The sequence below is a fragment of the Podarcis erhardii genome (genome assembly GCF_964252035.2).
Source record: "Podarcis erhardii genome assembly, chromosome: 6".
NCBI lineage: Eukaryota > Metazoa > Chordata > Lepidosauria > Squamata > Lacertidae > Podarcis > Podarcis erhardii.
Window position 1 is genome coordinate 77,986,856 of NC_138510.1, and position 20,204 is coordinate 78,007,059.

The window sequence follows — 20,204 nt, forward strand, 5'->3', positions numbered from 1 at the left end:
CTGGCAGCCAATGGGATCGCACGATTGGCGCCCGGTAGCCAATTAAGACGTTGAAAGGCTGCCCCCGCCCCCTTGAAGGTCTGTTTCTCTCTCTCCAATGAATGGTTGAGAGAGGGAGGCGCTTAGCTTGGAAGGCAAAGCGAGATTCCGCTATGGACAGCTGCAAGCAGCCGAGCGGCACAGAACTCTTCGGCAGCGCACGAAGCCGGGTATATATTTTAGAAGGAACAGGCTTCTGCCTATGGCAGTGTTGTGGCATCGTTAATATATATAAACTGAGCTATATATAATATTTTATATAAATATATATATATTATATAAACTGATATATATTAAACTGAGACATACATACGTGTATTTGCATATGAGCAAGGGGTGTTTGTATCTGTGTGTGTGTGTCTCAGTTTAACCTACCTCACAGAGTTATTGTGGAGAAAGAACCTCCTCCTTGGAGAAAAAGCGGGATCTAAAGTAGAATCTCAGAATTGTAGAGTTGGAAGGGACCACACAGATCATCTGGTCCTGCAATGCAAGTAAGGAACAATGTTTCTGCACTGCCCTATACCCTGTTCAGGACTGGCCCAAGACATTTTGGCACTCGAGGCGAACCCCTCCCTGCCTGCCATGGGAACAAGGGGTGAACCAAGATCTACATCGGGGAACAAAGATCTGCATCGGGATCTGCTGCCCCTGTGATTGTGCCGCCCAAGGTGGTCGCCTTACCTTCTTGCCTCAAGAGCGGGGTCGGCCGGATCCTATTGCTGCTCAAACCGAATAAAAGCTAGTCGAAGCACACTCAGGAAAGACAACGCTGCGGTATTTGTTCTAGCATTTTAACCTTTTGCACGCACTGGTTGCAAATTGTTCTTGATCTTTGCGTTTCACCTTTTTTTTTTTTTTTTTTGCAAATTTGTTTGTTCACAAGCGGCGTCTAGAATTTTATGGCACATAAATGAAATTACATGAAATTTATAAATGAAATTTATGATACGGCGTTTTGACCAGCTGCCGTCTGTTGTCAGTGGCAGTTGCGCGCAGCTCAGCATTCCAGTCCAACCCCTTGCGGCGCAGGGAACTTTCGCCCCGCGGTGCGGAACTCGAACCCACGACCCTGAGATCAAAAAAATAAAATAAATCTCCTGCGCTCTGGGAAGGATCTTACGCATTTTCGGTTTCAATAAAATCAGTTACCGAAAGAGCCTGTCGGTAGATAAGAGAAGCCAAATCCCGCTTCGTAAGCGGCGCTGCAGCTCCGCAGCTCCGAGGAAAGGGCGGCTGCGCTGGTTTCCCTGTGCGCCTGCTCCGCGCGCCTCCAACCCGAGCCCGGCGGGGGCGGCGCTTCAGCCGAGTCCGCGGCTTCCCTTCCTCGCTGGCGGCGGCCTGGAGCAAAGGGCGGGTGTGCCGGCGTCTCCTCCTCGCCCAGGTCTGCAGGCTCCGGGGCTCGGATCCTCGACGGCGGCTTCCGATCATGGGCGATCCGGAGCCGGTGGAGATCGACGGCGGCATCATGGAAGGGGTGAGCTGGGGAGTCGGAGAGGCTTACGCGCGGGGCCGGCCGCCTTTCTCGGGGTTCATAGCCGCCATGGACCTGAATGAATGGGGTTTGGGGGGGGGCGGGACCGGCCTCCAGATAGATCGGAGTTGCATTCTTGGAGATTTGGGGGTGGGGAGCGTCTCCCCTTCGATCCCCTGCCGTGGAGCCGCATAACACCTTGCTTGGTTTCCCCAACGGGAATGCCAAACTCCTTGTGTTTACCTTTCTCCGTACCCCACCCAGGTTGCAGCCCTGCTCGGTGGGGCTTGCTTCTGAATTGAACTGTAGAGTTGGAAGGAGTCCCTAGAGTCATCTAGTCCACCCCCACCCCCCGCCCCCGCAATGCAGGAATCTCAGCGAAAGCAGCCATGACAGATGGCCATCCAACCTCTGCTAAAAATACGTCCAGGAAAGGAGAGCCCACCACATGGGTACGCACACAAAGGCCCTGGGGCCGGATCTGGCCCAAATGCCTTCTAAATCCGGCCTGCGGATGGTCCAGGAATCATCGTGTTTTTACATGAGTACTGTAGTGTGATAGGAATTTTATGGTCTTAGATATATGGCAATGTTCATAACCGCACATACATAGATCAACACAGGAAGACCAACCTGGAACCATTTTGATTCCTAAACTGACCAAATCCTTTCTCTGCAAGGTTAAGCTGGAAAAGCCTCCCCATTGTCTCTTTCCTCACAAATCCTGTCTCAAGAATATGTCTGTTTGAATAAGGTGTGAGCCTGTGACCTGGCCCAGGAAATAAGTATTTTACCACTACAAAAGAATGGCCAGGCTCCCCAGGCAATCCAATCAAGTAACTTGCCAGACAGGAGATAAACTGTGACAGGAGAAAAACAACATTTAAATTTCTGTGATGTAGGTGGGATGTATCTGAGGGGTCTTAGGTTACACCCCTTCTGTGATGCATGCATAATGTTTCTGGGGGTGGTCTTGATCTAGAGAATGGGAATTTCAAAAGTCTTTATAAGCCCTTGCACAGCATTTTGGGGGGTCCTCCTCCTCTCCTGCGTGTGAGGGGAGTACCCTGTTGCAACAGATCAATAAAGATCAAGCTTACTAGCTGCTTTGCTTCTCAATATTCTCTGGTTGGACTCTGTTATTTTCTCCTACCAATAGGGAACCTATGTAAGGACTCTATATGGGCTCTTGGATACCCCATAAGGGAAAAGGGCATATTTTTATTTACAACAGTAGAATGTGTCCTTTTATTTAATGCATCTCTGGGTTATTTGTGGGGCCTGCCTGGTGTTTTTACATGAATAGAATGTATGCTTTTATTTAAAATGCATCTCTGGGTTATTTGTGGAGCCATAGCAATTTGTTCATTCCCCCCACAAAAAATATAGTTTGGGTCCCCACAAGGTCTGAGGGACAATGGACTGGCCCCCTGCTGAAAAAGTTTGCTGACCCCTGGCCTTCACCTCCCGTTCCACTGTAGAACAGCTTCTTCCTCTCAGGAGAGTTTTTCCTGATGTTTAGCCTCCTTTCTTGTAACTTGAAGTCGCTGGTTCGAGTCCTGCTCTCTAGATCAGGAGAATACTGCCAAATTTGGCCCTTGCTCAGGGTGCCGTATTACCAAAGTCCGCCCCTGGTTAGTAGCCCGCCTTGCAGGTGTGCTGGTGCAAGTGGCGTTTATGACAAAAATCAGAAAGCACTTTAAAAGCAAGCTGCAGTCAAAGGAATATAGGCGGCTGCCTTATAAGAAGCCAGACCATTGGCCATGTAGCTCTGAAGTGTTGGCACAGATTGGCAGTAGTGCTTCAGGGTTTCAGGCTTGGATCCTAGGCCTAGGCCTACCCTGAGACCCCAGGAATTGAGCATGCGGTTGTTTGCATACAAAGCAGGTCCTCTGCCACTGACTTACGCAGCAATGAAACTGCTAGCACACTTGCAAAGCTAGACACTATGGTTTCAAATTGGATGGGGGACCACATGTTGAGATTCCTGCCTTGCAGGGGGTTGGACTAGATGACCCTGGGGAGCCCTTCTGACTCCACAATTCCGTTATTCTATGGCCTTTCCCCGAAGACCTCTGCCTACCCACCCGGGTACCCAGTGGGACTTGTAAACAAAGTCCGCGTGCATACAAATAGACTGGGTAACTGCAATAGCAGGACAGTACTTAATTTCTGGAAAGAGGAGCAGTCTTCCTGGAAACTGTGATGAGGCTGTACCTGCATGACATTCGCTTTTATCTGTGGCAAGTATTGGATCCTCTCTTTTCCTTTCAGGGTGGCCAGATCCTGCGCGTCACCACAGCTCTGAGCTGCCTCTTCGGTACGCCCTTACATGTGAAAAATATCCGAGCCAGCAGGAGTCAGCCTGGCCTTAGGTAAGTCCAGGAGAACAGTTGACAAAGCGGTTTGCTTTAGGAGAGGCCTTGGGGAACCTCGTTGCCCCCAACCTGGCAGGCCAGCTTTGATAGGACAGCCCACCTGTCAATCACCTGACCCCATGATGCTCTGCATCTGGACATTATCGCTTCAGACTGCAGGGTGGGAATGTCAGTGTGACTGAATGTGCATCCGTTTTGCATAGCAAAGCAAGTTGGGGTGGACAGTCATCAAGGACCACCCTGCTGAGAGCCTGAGGGTCCTGCTCCTGCCTCTATCTACCTGACCCAGGGCGGGGCCTGACAGGCTTCATAAGGACTGGTGTTGCTCCCCAGCAGAGAGTACTGCTTTTTCTGTTAAATTGATTTTAAATAGTTTTTTTATGTCCTTTTCAATCATTTAAAAAAGTGATTTAACTGTTTATAACGTACATCCTCTGCTGTTTTAAAATGTGTTTGGGGGGAGGGTTGTTGGGTTGTGGTTGTTTTTGTTTGATTGTGTGCTTCTTGGTTTTGTGTTCTGATTTTATCCTGTGAACTGCCCTGAGGCCTATGGGTATAGGACGGTATATAAATTTAAATAATAATAGATAACACTTGGGGAGATAACCCGTGACTCTTCAGCTATTTATTTTATTTATTGCTAGACTACAACTCCCATCCTCCCTAACCTTTAGCTGCACTGATGCTTGATTGGAATCCACAGTTTGGAAGCCCATAGAGTCCCAGTCCTGTTCTAGGGCAAGATTCTCCCCAACACGCTTGTTTTCTATGTGTAGGAATCTTTTGTTGTTCTTGCTGGGTAGCATTCAGTCATATGAGCCTCTGCTTGCAGCTGGAAATCCCTTAGCCTCCCATACAGACTTAGCATCTCTTCTGTGTGCTAGCAGTGATTGAGGCCTCATGTGCACTGTGCATTTAAAGCATTATTGTGCTACTTTGGACAGTCACGGCTTCTCCCAAAGAATTCTGGGAGCTGTTAGGAGACCCCTCACAGAGCTACAATTTCCAGGGTACTTTAGCAACCAATCCCTCTTTCCAGGGAATTCTGCAGCTGTGATAGCGCTGGTTTCCTCCTTCCCTGGAAGATGATTGCCGGTATGACCACTAACTTTCTTGGCCAGGGACAATGGCTGCTCACCCTGAGCTTGCAGGCAAGTTACTGCTTGCACCTCTGGTGTACTGAGAAGTTTGCACCGGACATGTAAAAATTGAGTATTCTTTGCTACGTGAGTGCATACACAGGCTTTGATTCTATTCTAACTCAGTCCTCTTGACTTGAAGGCCTCAGCACCTGTCAGGATTGAAAATGGTTCGCGACCTTTGCAACGGGCAGATGGAAGGTGGAGAAATTGGATCGACCGAAGTCACTTTCGTGCCAGGGAAGATCCAGGGTGGGACCCACGTCGCGGATACCAAAACAGCGGGGTATATCTCTGCGACTTCTTTGGGTGCTGATGTAGCAATTGTCATTCCGTGTTCAAGAGAAATTGTACATAACAGAATGAAGGAAATGGATCCAGTATTGACAAGACACCTTACTGGCTTAAAATGCCGATCGGTCGTGTTTTTTCTTGCTGCCTTTCAGGTCGAATTTGCTTTTCCTTGTATGCACAAGTTGCTGCGGGCCACACCCTCAGGTGGTGATGTCTTTGCCGGACATACCGTATTTTTCTCTCTGTAAGACGCACTTTTCCCCTCCTAAGAAGTAAGGGGAAATGTGTGTGCATCTTATGGAGCAAATGCAGGCGGGAGGCTCTGCTCAGCGCTCCCTTTAAAGAGCTCTTGGGGGCTTTTCCCTGAGGAGAGAAAAGGGCTGCCCTTCTCCATCCTCGGGGAAAAGCCCCCAAGAGCCGCACACACGCTCTGCGCGCTCTTTAAAGGAAATGCGGCTCTTGGGGGAGGCTGTGCGCGGCTATCCCAGAAGCGTCTGACCGGGAGAGGCTGTGCGCGGCTATCCCAGAAGCCAGAACAGCAAGAGGCTATCCCAGAGGCCAGATCCCTCTTGCTGTTCTGGGTCCTGGGATTCAGATTTTTTTTTTTCTTCCTCCAAAAACTAGGTGCGCCTTTTCCTCCTCCCAAAACTAGGTGCGTCTTATGGTCTGGTGCGCCTTATAGAGCAAAAAATATGGTAATTGTCCAGTTGGTTTCTCTGCCTCCTGGAAATCCAGAAGGAAAATGAAATGTACTCAAATGTACCATACCTGGGGCTTTCTGCCACTTGCACCTTGGTTTTTATACTTCGCCAAGTTGCCTCCTTGCACAATCTTTTTAGTAAAGCAGATGTGAAACTGGTGGCAAAAGAAATTCCTGGAAAGGGATGCCATGTTTGAGTTAGATTGGAGCTGTCTTGGGGAAAACTGCTTCAAAATGCAGTGTTTCACCAGAAACTTCAAGATAGCTCTGGATCTTGGGTGGCCCGTATTCATGGATTTAAAAAACAGCAACGGGAGTGCACTGGAGTCATAATAAATAGTAATATTTATAGCTTTTCTTCGCAAACTCTGAACACTGGGACTGGCTTTTTGAAGCTTTGTTTACTGGGTCACAGATTGTCTGTGAGCTCAGCGGTGTGTGTGTTTTAAAGTATAACCCTTTTGTAAGGTTCATCTCTGTCACTGGTAGATAGTGTGAGATGTAATCCATTGGAGCAGTCAAATACAACATTCCTTGTTTCCCTAGAGTGGACACAGACAAGGGGATGTTACTCCAGCTAGTATAACATCCTGTTACACCTGGTCTGGAGCATGCTCCCCCTACATGTGACCAGGTAGGTGGCCTTGACCCATTCAGACCCCACAACAGGTCCAGTCATGCAGCCATCTTCCTCTTTTACCCTTTTGCCTTGACTGTTGTGTCTTTATTCTTTGGAGAGGGATCAAAGGGGACTTACCAGGGATAAATCCAATCTGGGCATGCCAGACTGGATTGCTTAGCTAAAGAGATTCAAATGAATCTGCAAACCAGCTTCCTGCTATATAAGGCAGGCATGTCCAAAGTGCTGCCCGGGTGCCCAATCCGGCCTGCCGATTGGTTTAATCCGGTCCCTGTGGCAGTTAATTTCCTGGGGTAAAATTCTAACAGAAGATCAACAACCTCAATACTAAAATAAAAGGTCAACAGCTTTGGTCGGCCCTCACGCATGTTCACTTCATCAAATCTGGCCCTCATCGAAAAAAGTTTGGACACCCCTGGTATAAGGGGAATGCACTCTGCTACTTGACTCACTAGCGTGAGTGAAGGAAGGATAATATTTAATAATAATAATAAAATTTATTATTTGTACCCCGCCTATCTGGCTGGGTTTCCCCAGCCACTCTGGGTGGCTTCCAACAAAGATTAAAAATACATTAAAATGTCACACATTAAAAACTTCCCAGAACAGGGCTGCCTTCAGATACTTCTGAATGTCAGGTAGTTGTTTATCTCTTTGACATCTGAAGGGAGGGCGTTCCAAAGGGTGGGTGCCACTACCAAGAAGGCCCTCTGCCTGGTTCTCTGTAGCTTTGCTTCTCACAGTGAGGGAACCACTAGAAGGCCCTCCTCTCCTATATCCTCTCCTACTATCCACAACATTCCCACAGAGTTTTGGAATCCCCATTGGCTCCAGTCCCTCCATAATAAATAACACATTCTGTCTGTGTCTCATTCCTGTTGCAGGAGTGTCTGCCTGCTGATGCAAGTTGCAATGCCCTGTGTGCTCTTTGCAGCCTCTCCATCGGAGCTTCGTTTGAAAGGTGGCACCAATGCAGAGATGGCTCCCCAGATTGACTATACAGTGATGGTAAGTTGACCCTTCCATCTTTGCAGCTCAAGTCAGTCCTTTGCTTCATTAGACTTTGGCAACAACGTTACACAAGAAAGCTACATCCGAAATAAATTGCCACCAAACGGTTAAGTGGACCTAAATTCCAGAAAGTGGAGATAAAGCCACAAAAAGTTACTAGTTCTAAGTTTTCCATGTCCACCTACTTTGGCGTTGTGGCATGTTGTTGGCAGGAAGGAGGAAAGAAAAAAATTGTTTTTGGTAGCTTCCCTGACAAGACTATTTGAATGGTCTGATGCTACAGCTACGATGGTATGGTTCTGAGTAGTCCTTTGACAGGCAGATGTCAGATAGTCCCATATAAAGGCAGATTATTTCCCTTATATTGGCAGATTTATTTCCTTTAACTATAATAAATTGCTTCTTTGTCTGATTGTTTAGAATTAACTATGTGAATGCTTGTCTACTAGCCTGTTCACTTCTTGAAACCATTCATTCAGGCGCTATAAATTCTTATTTGTTTAAACAAATGGGATTGTAGAAGTAGCACAGTACGCCTGACTTCAGAATTGTGGTTCCTTCAGGCATTTTCATTGCAGTTCATTTCCTTGAAAGGCATGCTTCAGAAGAATGCAACTTCAAACCATGGATTATTTAACTTAACTGGAGTTTGTTTTAAACCAAGATATACGTAATGACAAACCAGGATTTGTGGAAACTAAAAGTCAGCACTGCCCATCGACTCAGTTCAGACATAATGTCAAACCATGATTTTTCCTTATGATTTCCCTGTCATGTGCAAGTCTTTTTCTAGTGTGCAGCAAGCCATGGCTTGCTTTGCCTGATTGCAGGGAACTGATTTGCAAAAACTTTATTTTGCCTGCAAACCACAATTAAACTGTGGTTTCAGATAATAGTTTGCAAATAAACAATGATTTGTGCAAATCAACGTTTTCTGCATTCAGACAAATTAGAAGTGGCTGCTTTTAATCTACCTGCCCATCACCATTGCCATGTGCAAATGAAGGGGAAGAGGGATTGTGAGAGTCCAAGACTTGTTTTTACCCTGTTTTTCATTCTGTGAACTGCCCTGAGATCTCATGATAATAATTTGTTATAAATCATAATAAGTAATAAAACATTAATAAGATTGAATTAAGCCACTACCTTACTAGCAATTTTGTTTGTTTGACTTGTTGCTTGTTACCCAAAGGTTTCCAAGTAAACATTTAAAAACATAAATACATCATGCCATTAAAAGAATTCATGCAAATTAACTAGTCATCATTTATAGCTAGCTATCTTTCTATTGCTATATATGCAGAGCTTTTTTTCAGCCAGAACTTGCCAGAACTCAGTTCCGGTACCTCTCAGTTCTGGTGCCATTGCTATTCTAAGAACAAGGGACGTGTTCATGGGGAGTTTTAGCCCCTCTTTTTCCAGAAAAATAGCACTGTATCTGTGTATTATATATGCACAAAACAACCTCCCATAGCAATAACTGACGTGTGTGCTTTGGCAGCACACAAGTCAAAAACAACAACATTCTTTTGACACTCTGACAAGGTGATAGGAAGGAATATTTTGCTCACTAAAATATGTATGTATCTGTGTTTTTCAGCAAATGTATTTACTCTCCAGGTCTTCAAACCAATGGTTGAGAAGTTCAGTTTGACCCTGGACTGTGATATAAAAAGGAGGTAGGTCTCAGGCTCCTCCCTTTGTGACTGTGAGGGTGAGATTTGAAGCTTTTAAATAACTGCAGTTTGACATTGTGTTTGAACCTTGAACTGTGCTTAAATAAGCCAGCCATAAACTCTAGTTTTTATTTGACTTGTTTCTTCGTTGCCATGACAGGAACATTACCTGGCCCATAACCTGCTGTTTCTTGACAGGGGCTACTACCCCAAGGGGGGTGGCGAAGTGATCATACGGATGTCCCCTGTAAAACAGTTGAGCCCAATCGACTTAACCGACCGCGGCATCGTGACCAAGATACACGGAAGAGCCTTCGTAGCTGGAGCTCTGCCAGTCAAAGTGAGCCTGTCCTCGTATTCTTAGGGCGTGTCATTTTAGGGGTCAAAACTCAAATTTTTGCAAATTTCTTTCAGTGAGGGGGTCACAAAGTTTTTGGGTGTGAGGCGTTCAAATCTGCTCTTTATTTTTTGTGATTGGACAGCTCTCAGCTTGGTAAGTCCAGCTCATTAACTGCTTTTGGAAAACCAAGGCATTTTAATGTTGCCTTCTGGAAATGTCAGTTAATACTAAATAGATTATATATCAATCTTATGTTTTATTACTAACTGCAAGTGCAGTGGTACCTCAGAAGTCACACAGAATCTGTTCCGGAAGCCCATTCGACTTCCAAAATGTTCAGAAACCAAGGCGTGGTTTCCTGTTGGCTGCAAGAAGCTCCTGCAGCCAATCAGAAGCTGTGTCGGACGTTCAGGTTCCAAACAACGTTCGCAAACCAGAACACTCACTTCCGGGTTTGCTGAGTCTGGGAGCCAAAACGTTCGACTCGCAAGGCGTTCGGGATCCAAGGTACAACTGTACTTGGCAATCATTTTTAATGATTTCTGTGCAATTCGACACACATTTTACTTGCCAAGCAGAACCAAATTGTATTAATTTAACCAAAACATCCTGTCAAAAGATTATAACTTTGTAGCACCCCTCCTTTTGGTGATCTGTCAGTTGAAAAATTAAATGCACCCTCATGGGGAAAATGCATGTGTTCTGCTGCACATGGTGAATAAAAAAAATGTGTAGCTACTTTCTTTCCAGCATATCAGTGAATTTGTAACGCATATGTATGCAGGTGCCCACACATATTTTGTTATAGAACCAGAAGGAGAAGGACCATAGTTTTTTATGGGGGGTGTCTCAGGAGCTATCACTGGCACCTTTGATTCAAAGAAGGAATGGGGAGGATGTGATAAGCAAGACCCCTGCCAGAGACTCTGGGGGCACTGATGTTGGTGAATCAGCCTGACCTGGAATAATGTATCTTCCAGGGTCTCGTTTTTGTGACATCGTAATAGCACCTCTTTCTAAATATGCAGAGGAAGCTAATCCAGGTATAGCCAGCCAATGGGGGTGCCCTGCAGACATTATAGGACTCTAACTCCCATCAGCCCCAATGGTTGGGGATGATAGCAGTCCCAAAAACAAATTTTGGGAAGGCACTGCATTGACCTACAATGTATAGATGCTGTCTAATAGGCAAGTGTTTACCAAGCAGTAACATGCTTTGCGTATAAGAGACACTTTAGCAAGCCAGGTGTCTGTGCGTCAACCTGCCGAGGAGTAAGGAGAATTTTATCGCCTGTTTTGTATGATAGAAGCCTTTTTCTACGTAGGAACTTCAGCCTATGGTGGAAAGCTCTTCTGTCGAGGTTTCAGTTGTTTTGACTTGTTTGACCTTGTCATGTTAGTTAGCAAAAGACATGGCGTCGGCGGCAGTGAGGTGCATCAGAAAGGAAATCCGAGACCTTGACGTCAACATCGAGGCTGTTCGAGAACCGGATAATGAAGCCTTTGGAACCGGAAGCGGAATAATGTGAGTGGGCTCAAATTGCAGGTTTCCGCACGGTCGCTATCCAGAAATTCACTTATCTGCACTTTAAAGTTTTCCAAAGGCTGTTTTCTATGCATAACTGTTCCAACATCTCACCCTGCCCCCTTCTGTTTAGAATTGTCGCAGAGACTTCCACAGGTTGCTTGCTGGCTGGATCATCGCTTGGTAAAAGAGGTGAGGATTTGGGCAAACAGGATTTTTAATTATTATTTTTTTGAAAAAGCTTCTAATGGAAACTAATTTGGCGCTCTGACATGCTTCGTGGTGGTGTCTTATTTTATATTATCCATGTTCTGCGTAATTACGATGTAATAATTACAGTCACTAAAAGGCCACATTCTTGAGCTACGGTAGCTAACCTTTTTTTTTTTTTTGCACATAGCTCACACGAGCACAAAACACTTGCCACACATGCAGCACAGGTGTGTTAGATTCTACCTGTGCTTCTTCTTCACACAGGTAAAAATGCTGACAAAGTTGGAATCGAAGCCGCCGAGATGTTGCTTGGAAATCTTCGACATGGGGGAGCAGTGGACGATTATCTGCAAGACCAAGTAAGCGTTTTGTGTAGAGCTGGGATGGCAAACCTTTTGCCCTCCTAGTGTGGTTGGACTCTGTTGCTAGTCTGACCAATGGCCAGGGCAGAGGGGAGTTGTGGTCCAGTAACATCCGCAAGGCCACAGGTTCCCTATCCTTGACACAGAGGTTCCCTCATATAATCATAGCTGTCAACTCTTCCCTTTTCTTGTGAGGAATCCTATTTGGAATAAGGGAATTTCCCTTAAAAAAGGGAAACGTTGACAGCTATGCATACAAGGAAACGAGTTTGACAAGGGCAGGTGGAGGCACCTCCCAAAACGAGAAGGGCAGAATATCAGGCTTGTCGGTAGTCTAGAAAGGGCTGCACTCTGGCACCTACCTGGGAGTAAGTCCCCTTGTGACACGGGTGGCACTGTGGTCCAAACCATCGAGCCTCTTGGGCTTGCTGATCAGAAGGTTGGCAGTTCGACTCCCCGCAACAGGGTGAGCTCCCATTGCTCTGTCCTAGCTCCTGCCAACCTAGCAGTTTGAAAGCGCACCAGTGCAAGTAGATAAATAGGTAGCACTGCAGCAGGAAGGTAAATGGCATTTCTGTGCGCTCTGGTTTCCGTCATGGTGTCCCGTTGTGCCAGAAGCAGTTTAGTCATGCTGGCCACATGACCCAGAAAGCTGTCTGTGGACAAACGCCAGCTCCCTTAACCGTTAAAGCGAGATGAGCGGCGCAACCCCATAGTCGCCTTTGACTGGACTTAACCGTCCAGGGGTCCTTTACCTTTGCTGACTTCTGCAAATACATGAATAGGATTTTATTGTGAGGTATGTGGGCAAGGAGTGTCACTTCAACTGGCTTTCTTTAGCTGCCATGGGAGTTGCATCACTAATAATGATGTGGTTTTTTCCCTTCCTCTCTCTTCTCAAGCTAATCATTTTCATGGCTTTAGCAAATGGCCTCTCCAGAGTGAAAACTGGACCAATTACTCTCCATACAAAAACTGCTATACATTTTGCAGAACAGCTGACTAAGGTGAGTGATACATAGTTTTCTTTTTTTTTTAATGTCAGTTGATGAGTACACACTTCACAGACTTGCTTTCTCTAGTTACCGTAGTTTTCGCTCCATAACACGCATTTTTTCCCTCCTAGAAAGTAAGGGGAAATGTCTGTGCGTGTTACGGAGCAAATGCTTCCCTCCTCCATGGCTCGCTTTGAAAGAGCAAAGCGGGAGAAGAGCCGCTGAGTGGGGAGGAGAGAGGGACAGAGAGCCTGCTTCTTTAAAGGAGCAAAGCGGGAGAGGAGAGGAGCTGCTTACACGAGTGTAAGCGGCTCCTGTCCGGTTGGCTCCTTTAAAGCAAGCAGGCTCTCTGTCCCTCCTCCCCACTCAGCTCGCTAAATAGCAGCAAAGTTTTTCAGCTCACTAAGCCGGGGGGATGAGCCGGGGAGGAGGGAGAGAAGCAGAGCCTGCTGGCTTTAAAGGAGCAAAGTGGGAGAGGAGAGGAGCCTCTTATACCCCACTTCTGCATTATTAACAGCATCCTTCTCCACCCACCCCACGCGTGCTCCTTGTCCCTTGAGTGCTTTTCCTTCCCTCCCCACTTAAAATGTGGTTACAAAGCACAGATCCACATGGATCCTCAGGATTTTTGCACTGGGTCACCCCAAGTTCACCATCAGATCACATAGCATGTCCATGGCTACAATTTGCACCAAAAAAATCACGCACCCACTGTTGCCTGGGGCCGCAGTGGTGCAAAAACGTGGTTACAAACATGGATCCACGTGGATCCTCAGGATTTTTGCATTGGGCTACCCCAAACTCACCGTCAGATCACATGTCTGTGGCCACAGCATGAACCACAAAAATCATACATCCACTGTTTCGTTTAGAATATTTTTTCTTCTTCTTTTCCTCCTCTAAAAACTACGTGCGTGTTATGGTCGGGTGCGTGTTATAGAGCAAAAAATACGGTAGATATTTTCTGTAGTTTATGCTGCTGTTATGGAATAGTCTCCCTCAGGTGGGGGTCTAGCAAAGCCTTCTCATGTCTGTTCATATCACAAGTTTACTCACTCTTTTAACACCTCAAGTTTTAAACTGAACGTTGTTTACTATCAGTTTTGTATTATTATTATTATTAATAATAATAATAATAATAAAATAATATTATAGTATAATATTATAGTATAATATAGTATAATAATAATATTAATATTATAGTATTTTATTTTCAGAGCCTGATTTTAATAAGCAAGCTCTTGCACGTCATGCAAACAATATACAGGTGGCTACACATGTGCATTTTAAAGAATACGTTAATAAACCCACTTTATGACACTTAAAATTATTTTCATTGCAGGCTAAATTTACTGTGACAAAATCAGAAGAGGACGCTTCCCCCAAGGATGCCTACATTATCGAGTGCCAAGGAGTTGGACTGCTAAACACCAATTTGTAGCTGTTGCTGTTTGTTGGAATGGTTTAATTATTATTCTTTTGGCTTTGTTTTTGTTTTGCCTTTAAAAATATTGCTGACATCCTCAAGGGAGAAAAGTGTGATTAGTGTTAGGTTTGAATTAATTCTAATAAAGGACATCCATTTTGGGCTCTCTAGATAATAAAAAGCCTATATTGCTGCTGTTAAACACAGCAGATGATCAGTATAGATCACAGCAGAGTGGGGGAAGCGATAGCTTCAGCTTTTAAAAACGGACTTGTGTGATTCGGTCGTTCTTGTCCCCTGTTGGGAGCTGATCATATGGAATCCTTCACATGTCGACAAAAAGTCATTTTCAGCAGTTTCTGTTCACATCTCTTTTTTTATTTCTGTAACCCTTTCTTGCACACGACTACAGATAAAAATAAAGCATTCTTAAAAATAAAAATAAAAAAAAATAAAGCAGTCTCAACAGATGAAGATATTTGCTACTTATTACCAGTAAAAGGGCAGAGGTTTGCAAATAATATGGGGGGCATTTTCTGATGGTGGTACCTGTATGACCCGGTTTGCATCAAGTGTGCAGGTTCCGGAAAGGGAGAATGTAGCTGTGTCCCGTCTCCCTGTCCATTTGCTGCTGCAAGCTTTGACTTAGTGCAGTCGCTCTTGAAAACTGCCGAGGGTCTCGGTATACGCGCTTAATGATATTTCTGCCTGTTGTAGCAATTTCAGTGCACCGTGCTAGACACCGTATGCTTTATAATTGTGTTTTCGTTGCTCCTTTTCTTTCTTACGTTGCATTTCTTGTAGCCCAGTTTGAGTTCTGCAGAATTCAAGCTGTAACGCAACACAGTGCGAGAAAGAGAAGAAGCGATAAGAACGCCATTAAAAATCAGTGCAAATATTTAAGGCAGGCATGCCACAAACCCTTCACACTTGGCACTCTCCCAGTCCTCTGCAATTTCTGGCTATTTAAAAAATATATATATATAAAAGTATTGAATATAAATCTCCTCAGCGTTGTCTGTACTTTGCCCCATGTGCAGAGTTGGAATTCAGAAGGCAGAGGTGGGCATAGTGATAGTTGTTTTAATTTGATCAGTTACGTGTTGTTAGTACAACATCAGGGCCATGCCGAGGGTTATGTGTGTGTGTGTCCAAGTGTCCCTATTTTCCAGGGACAGTCCTGGATTTACAGAAGCTGTCTCAGTTTCTGATTTGATCCCAGAATGTCTTGCTTTCCCTTAGGATGTCCCTATTCTCATTGGAGAAATGTTGGAGGATATGGTAAGATGTCTCTGTTTTCATCAGAAGGTATGCAGTCATGTAACCCCCGAGCCAAGGAGATAAGTAACCAGTGCCTTTTTTTTCCTGGGGGTACGCAGTACCAACACCCCCCCCCCGAAGCATTGTAAATAACTATACAACCTTTAGAAGACATCTGAAGGCTGCCCTGTGTAGTTTTATTATGTTTTTATATACAGTGGTACCTCGGGTTACATACGCTTCAGGTTACATATGCCTCAGGTTAGAGACTCCGCTAACCCTGAAATAGTACCTCGGATTAAGAACTTTGCTTCAGGATGAGAACAGAAATTGCATGACGGCACAGCGGGAGGCCCCATTAGCTAAAGTGGTGCTTCAGGTTAAGAATGGACCTCCAGAATGAATTAAGTACTTAACCCGAGGTACCACTGTATGTTGGAAGCAGCCTAGGGTGGCTGAGGCAACCCAGTCAGGCGGTCTATAAAGAATAAAATTATTACTATTTTTATTTTATGGAATAGGACACCCCTATTTTCATCAGAGAAATGTTCGAGGGTATGTTGTGTTTATATGCCTGTTGTCTTTGTCTATGGAGTTTTCTTGGCAGGGATACTGGAGTGGCTTGCTGGTTCCTCCTCTAGGTAGTGATGTATGGAAGTGAGAGCTGGACCATAAAGAAGGCTGATCGCCCAAGAATTGATGCTTTTGAATTATGGTGCTGGAGGAGACTCTTGAGAGTCCTATGGACTGCAAGAAGATCAAACCTATCCATTCTTAAGGAAATCAGCCCTGAGTGCTCACTGGAAGGACAGATCGTGAAGCTGAAGCTCCAATACTTTGGCCACCTCATGAGAAGAGAAGACTCCCTGGAAAAGACCCTGATGTTGGGAAAGATGGAGGGCACAAGGAGAAGGGGACGACAGAGGACGAGATGGTTGAATAGTGTTCTCGAAGGTACCAGCATGAGTTTGAATAAACTGCAGGAGGCAGTGGAAGACAGGAGTGCCTGGCGTGCTCTGGTCCATGGGGTCACGAAGAGTCGGACACGACTAAACAACAACATGTTGTGTTGTGTTGTGTGTGTGTGTGTGTGTGTGTGTGTGTGTTGTTGATACTTTCACCCCTCCCATTGCAAGAATCTCCTGATCTGATGTTTTGAGAAAGGAGGGGGCGGAAACTGCTCTTCTACTCTTCCACTCCTGACTGACTGCCTGACTCTGTGTGGAGAGAGTCTTATCTATGTAGTGACTAGACGGCTGACTGGGAGATCTAACACTCATGCAAGCCAGTAGTTCGTTAGTTTGTAGTAGCTATTAGAAATAAAATGAGTTATGCTTCACAGCTAGCTTCTGCGTTATTTATACTCTGCATGAGTTTGTTGCTCACAATGCACAGTTGCAAGTCCAGGATTGGAAGGTCGCTGAAAGTGCTCCTGTCGCCTAGCCCAGTCGGGGCAGAACCCAGTATTGAGCCCATTCGCTGACATCGGTTGAAAGGTGTACTGACGTGTGTGTGTGTGAGAGAGAGATAATCTACCCTGTTAGCAGCAATAGGAAGCCCAACTGGGGCAAGGGAGGACTTCTGCTTACATGACCAGGAGCTAAGATGGCACAATTCCAGGCAAATCTGCTTCCAGGAACTCTCCTGGTTTGTGCAGGTGTTAGCTGATTTTCACCTTGCATTCCCGTCAGCCAGATAGCTTGTCTGTAATCCCTTTCCAAATGTGTCCCAATGTAGTGACAGAAGCTGGGGTGGGTTGATTTTCTCGTTACCGTAATCGGAAGGAACAGCTCTTCAGCTGTATTTGTAATGTTTGGAGTTGCCTGAAGGGGGCAGCAGATAACTTATTAGTAGTATCCTTTTTTAAAAAATACAATCGCAAGACTTTCCCCTTGAGTTTCTTCTGTTTTCCTCCCCTCCAAAAAAGGCCCTAATTTATCCATCGTCTATTTGAGCAGCTTGAAAAAGTAACATGCATTCTGTGGGTATCTGCTTTCAAAGAAAGTAGCACTAGTTCAATGACCAGACAGTCAATGCAGCAGCCTTGAATTAAAAGTTTCACATCTGTTGCTAGTCTGACCAATGGCCAGGGAAGAGGGGAGTTGTGGTCCAGTAACATCTGCAAGGCCACAGGTTCCCTATCCTTGACACAGAGGTTCCCTCATATAAGCATAGCTGTCAACTCTTCCCTTTTCTTACGAGGAATCCTATTCGGAATAAGGGAATTTCCCTTAAAAAAAGGGAAACGTTGACAGCTATGCATATAAGGAAACAAGAGTTTGATAAGGTCAGGTGGAGGCACCTCCTAAAACGAGAAGGGCAGAATATCAGGCTTGTCGGTGGTCTTGAAAGGGCTGAACTCTGGCACCTACCTGGGAGTAAGTCCCCTTGTGACACGGGTGTCAATGTGGTCCAAACCACTGAGCCTCTTGGGCTTGCTGATAGAAGGTTGTGGTTTGAATCCCCGTGACGGAGTGAGCTCCCGTTGCTCTGTCCCAGCTCCTGCCAACCTAGCAGTTTGAAAGCACGCCAGTGCAAGTAGATAAATAGGTAGCACTGCAGCAGGAAGGTAAATGGCGTTTCTGTGCGCTCTTGAATTAAAAGTTTCACATCTGTTGCTGCTGCAACAGTACGTGGCCTTGAGCGAGTCTCTTCCAGCATCTACTCAGGCCTGCATTACCAGTGCATTGTGAAGGCTTGTAGAAATCATCCTTTGCAGAGTGGAAGTGTTATTACAAATGACAGAAGGTGTTGAACTATGCTCCTAGGATAAAAGTTGCTTTGGTTTTATAGTTAGGCCACTTGGGTTCATGTCTGCCATGCTAACCAATCTGCCACATAGTGATATGAGTGATTTACAGTGGTACCTTGGGTTACATACGCTTCAGGTTACATATGCTTCAGGTTACACACACTGCTCACCCAGAAATAGTGCTTCAGGTTAAGAGCTTTGCTTCAGGATAAGAACAGTAATTGTGCTCCGGTGGCACGGCGGCAGCAGGAGGCCCCTTTAGCTAAAGTGGTGCTTCAGGTTAAGAACAGTTTCTGGTTAAGTACGGACCTCTGGAATGAATTAAGTACTTAACCCGAGGTACCACTGTATTTACTTTGTGGGATTTGATATCAGATAGGCGTAAGTTTTCCATTTCATTTTTTTGCAAGAAAGCAACTCCTGATCCCATTTTGTCCTTCTAAAGACCTATAAAGACTGGTTGCCAAGGTAGCTTAAGCTAAGGTTTGGTTTGGGAATTCTTCTATTTTATTATTATTACCTTTATATTCCACCTTTTTCTTCCAAGGAACTCAAGGTAGTGTAGGTTCAATCTCACAACAATCCTGTGAGCTAGGTTAGGCTGAGAGGCCGTGACTGGCCCAAGCTCACCCAAAGAGCTTCATGGCTGAGTGGAGATTCGAACCCTGGTCTCTCAGCTCCTAGTCTAACACTCTAACCCAGGGGTCAGCAAACTTTTTCAGCCGGGGGAGGGCCTTGTGGGAGGGCCGGACTATATTTTGTGGGGGAAATTGAACAAATTCCTATGGCCCCACAAATAACCCAGAGACGCATTTTAAATAAAAGGACACATTCTACTCATGTAAAAACATGCTGATTCCTGGACCGTCCGCGGGCTGGACTGAGAAGGCGATTGGGCCTGATCCGGCCCCCGGGTCTTAGTTTGCCTACCCATGCTCTAACCATTATGCCACAATGGCTCTAGGGCAAGTGGGGCTCTAGGGTATGTGGATCACAGACGCCCCCTCCCAATAATATTCCTGCTGCCAGCTTGGGACAGGACGCTTGCCCTCAGTCTTAGAAGCTCACAGGTTGCTGTTGGACTACATAATAATAATAATAATAATAATAATAATAATAATAATAATAATAATAATAATCCTTTTGAAAATTTACAAACCTCTATACAACAGCACACCTAGGGCATTCTCTTGAGTATATGGAAACTATTTCTTGTGGGGAGAGGTGGGGCTGTGAGTCATTTCCTGCCTAGCCAGCTAGTTTCACTGAAAAGGGATTATGCCAATAATTGAGTAGGAAGGCCAGCGCTGAGCTTAAAAATATATAGATATTTTGTACATATTTTGTACATATTTTGGATAATCACATGATCTACACCAGATCTTCAGCTTGAAGTGAACCAGGACAGTTCTACATCTCCACAAATTACAGTTGAGCAGCAAGCACACTTTTTTGGGGGGGTAAATCCAGGTTGGGGGCGGGGTTAAGGCAGGGATGGGAGGAAAGAGAAATAAAAAAGAGTAAAGCTGAGCTGCTACCTCAGCAGTGCTAACCTACTGACAAGATAATCAGGGTAGCCAATGTGGTTCTCTCTCAGTATTATTATTACTATTTATTTTCATTTCTATACCGCTTTATATTTTTAAAAATCTCATAGCAGTTTACAGCATACAGTATTAAACATCAATAAAGCAATCCAGAATCAACATTTCTGAAGAAAATAAAATATAAAGTATACAGTCAAAGCAACATAATTAACAGGAAACTAAAATATTATCTTAAAGATTTCAAAATAAAACATTACAAAGGAGGTCAAGTATAGAATACATATTTAACACAAACAAAGTTAACCCAAAAATAATAATCTTAAACATTTCAAAAGAAAACAATGCTAAGTGAAGTCAAATATAAAATGCACATTTAAAACAGCATAGTATTAAGAGAATATCATTGGACTACAACTCCCATTATCCTAATCAT

At 45.0% G+C, this 20,204-nt stretch overlaps 1 protein-coding gene across 1 annotated transcript; it reads left to right on the forward strand.

The window, feature by feature from the left end:
• Positions 1 to 1,330: 1,330 nt before the first annotated feature.
• On the forward strand, positions 1,331 to 14,369 carry RTCA (RNA 3'-terminal phosphate cyclase). The gene is made up of 11 exons (XM_081866094.1): positions 1,331 to 1,516; positions 3,788 to 3,888; positions 5,173 to 5,316; positions 7,549 to 7,672; positions 9,296 to 9,354; positions 9,550 to 9,691; positions 11,092 to 11,216; positions 11,350 to 11,408; positions 11,694 to 11,788; positions 12,694 to 12,798; positions 14,129 to 14,369. Exons 1-11 carry the CDS (start codon positions 1,469 to 1,471, stop codon positions 14,225 to 14,227), a joined length of 1,101 nt encoding a protein of 366 aa, XP_081722220.1. The 5' UTR covers positions 1,331 to 1,468; the 3' UTR covers positions 14,228 to 14,369.
• Positions 14,370 to 20,204: the final 5,835 nt, after the last annotated feature.

Coding starts and splice junctions, on each gene's coding strand:
- RTCA (XM_081866094.1), top strand. CDS start 1,469: ATGGGCGATCCGGAGCCGGTGGAGATCGACGGCGGCATCATGGAAGGG. Junction 5,317..7,548: donor GCGGATACCAAAACAGCGGG/GTATATCTCTGC, acceptor TTCCTGTTGCAG/GAGTGTCTGCCTGCTGATGC. Junction 11,789..12,693: donor ACGATTATCTGCAAGACCAA/GTAAGCGTTTTG, acceptor TCTCTTCTCAAG/CTAATCATTTTCATGGCTTT.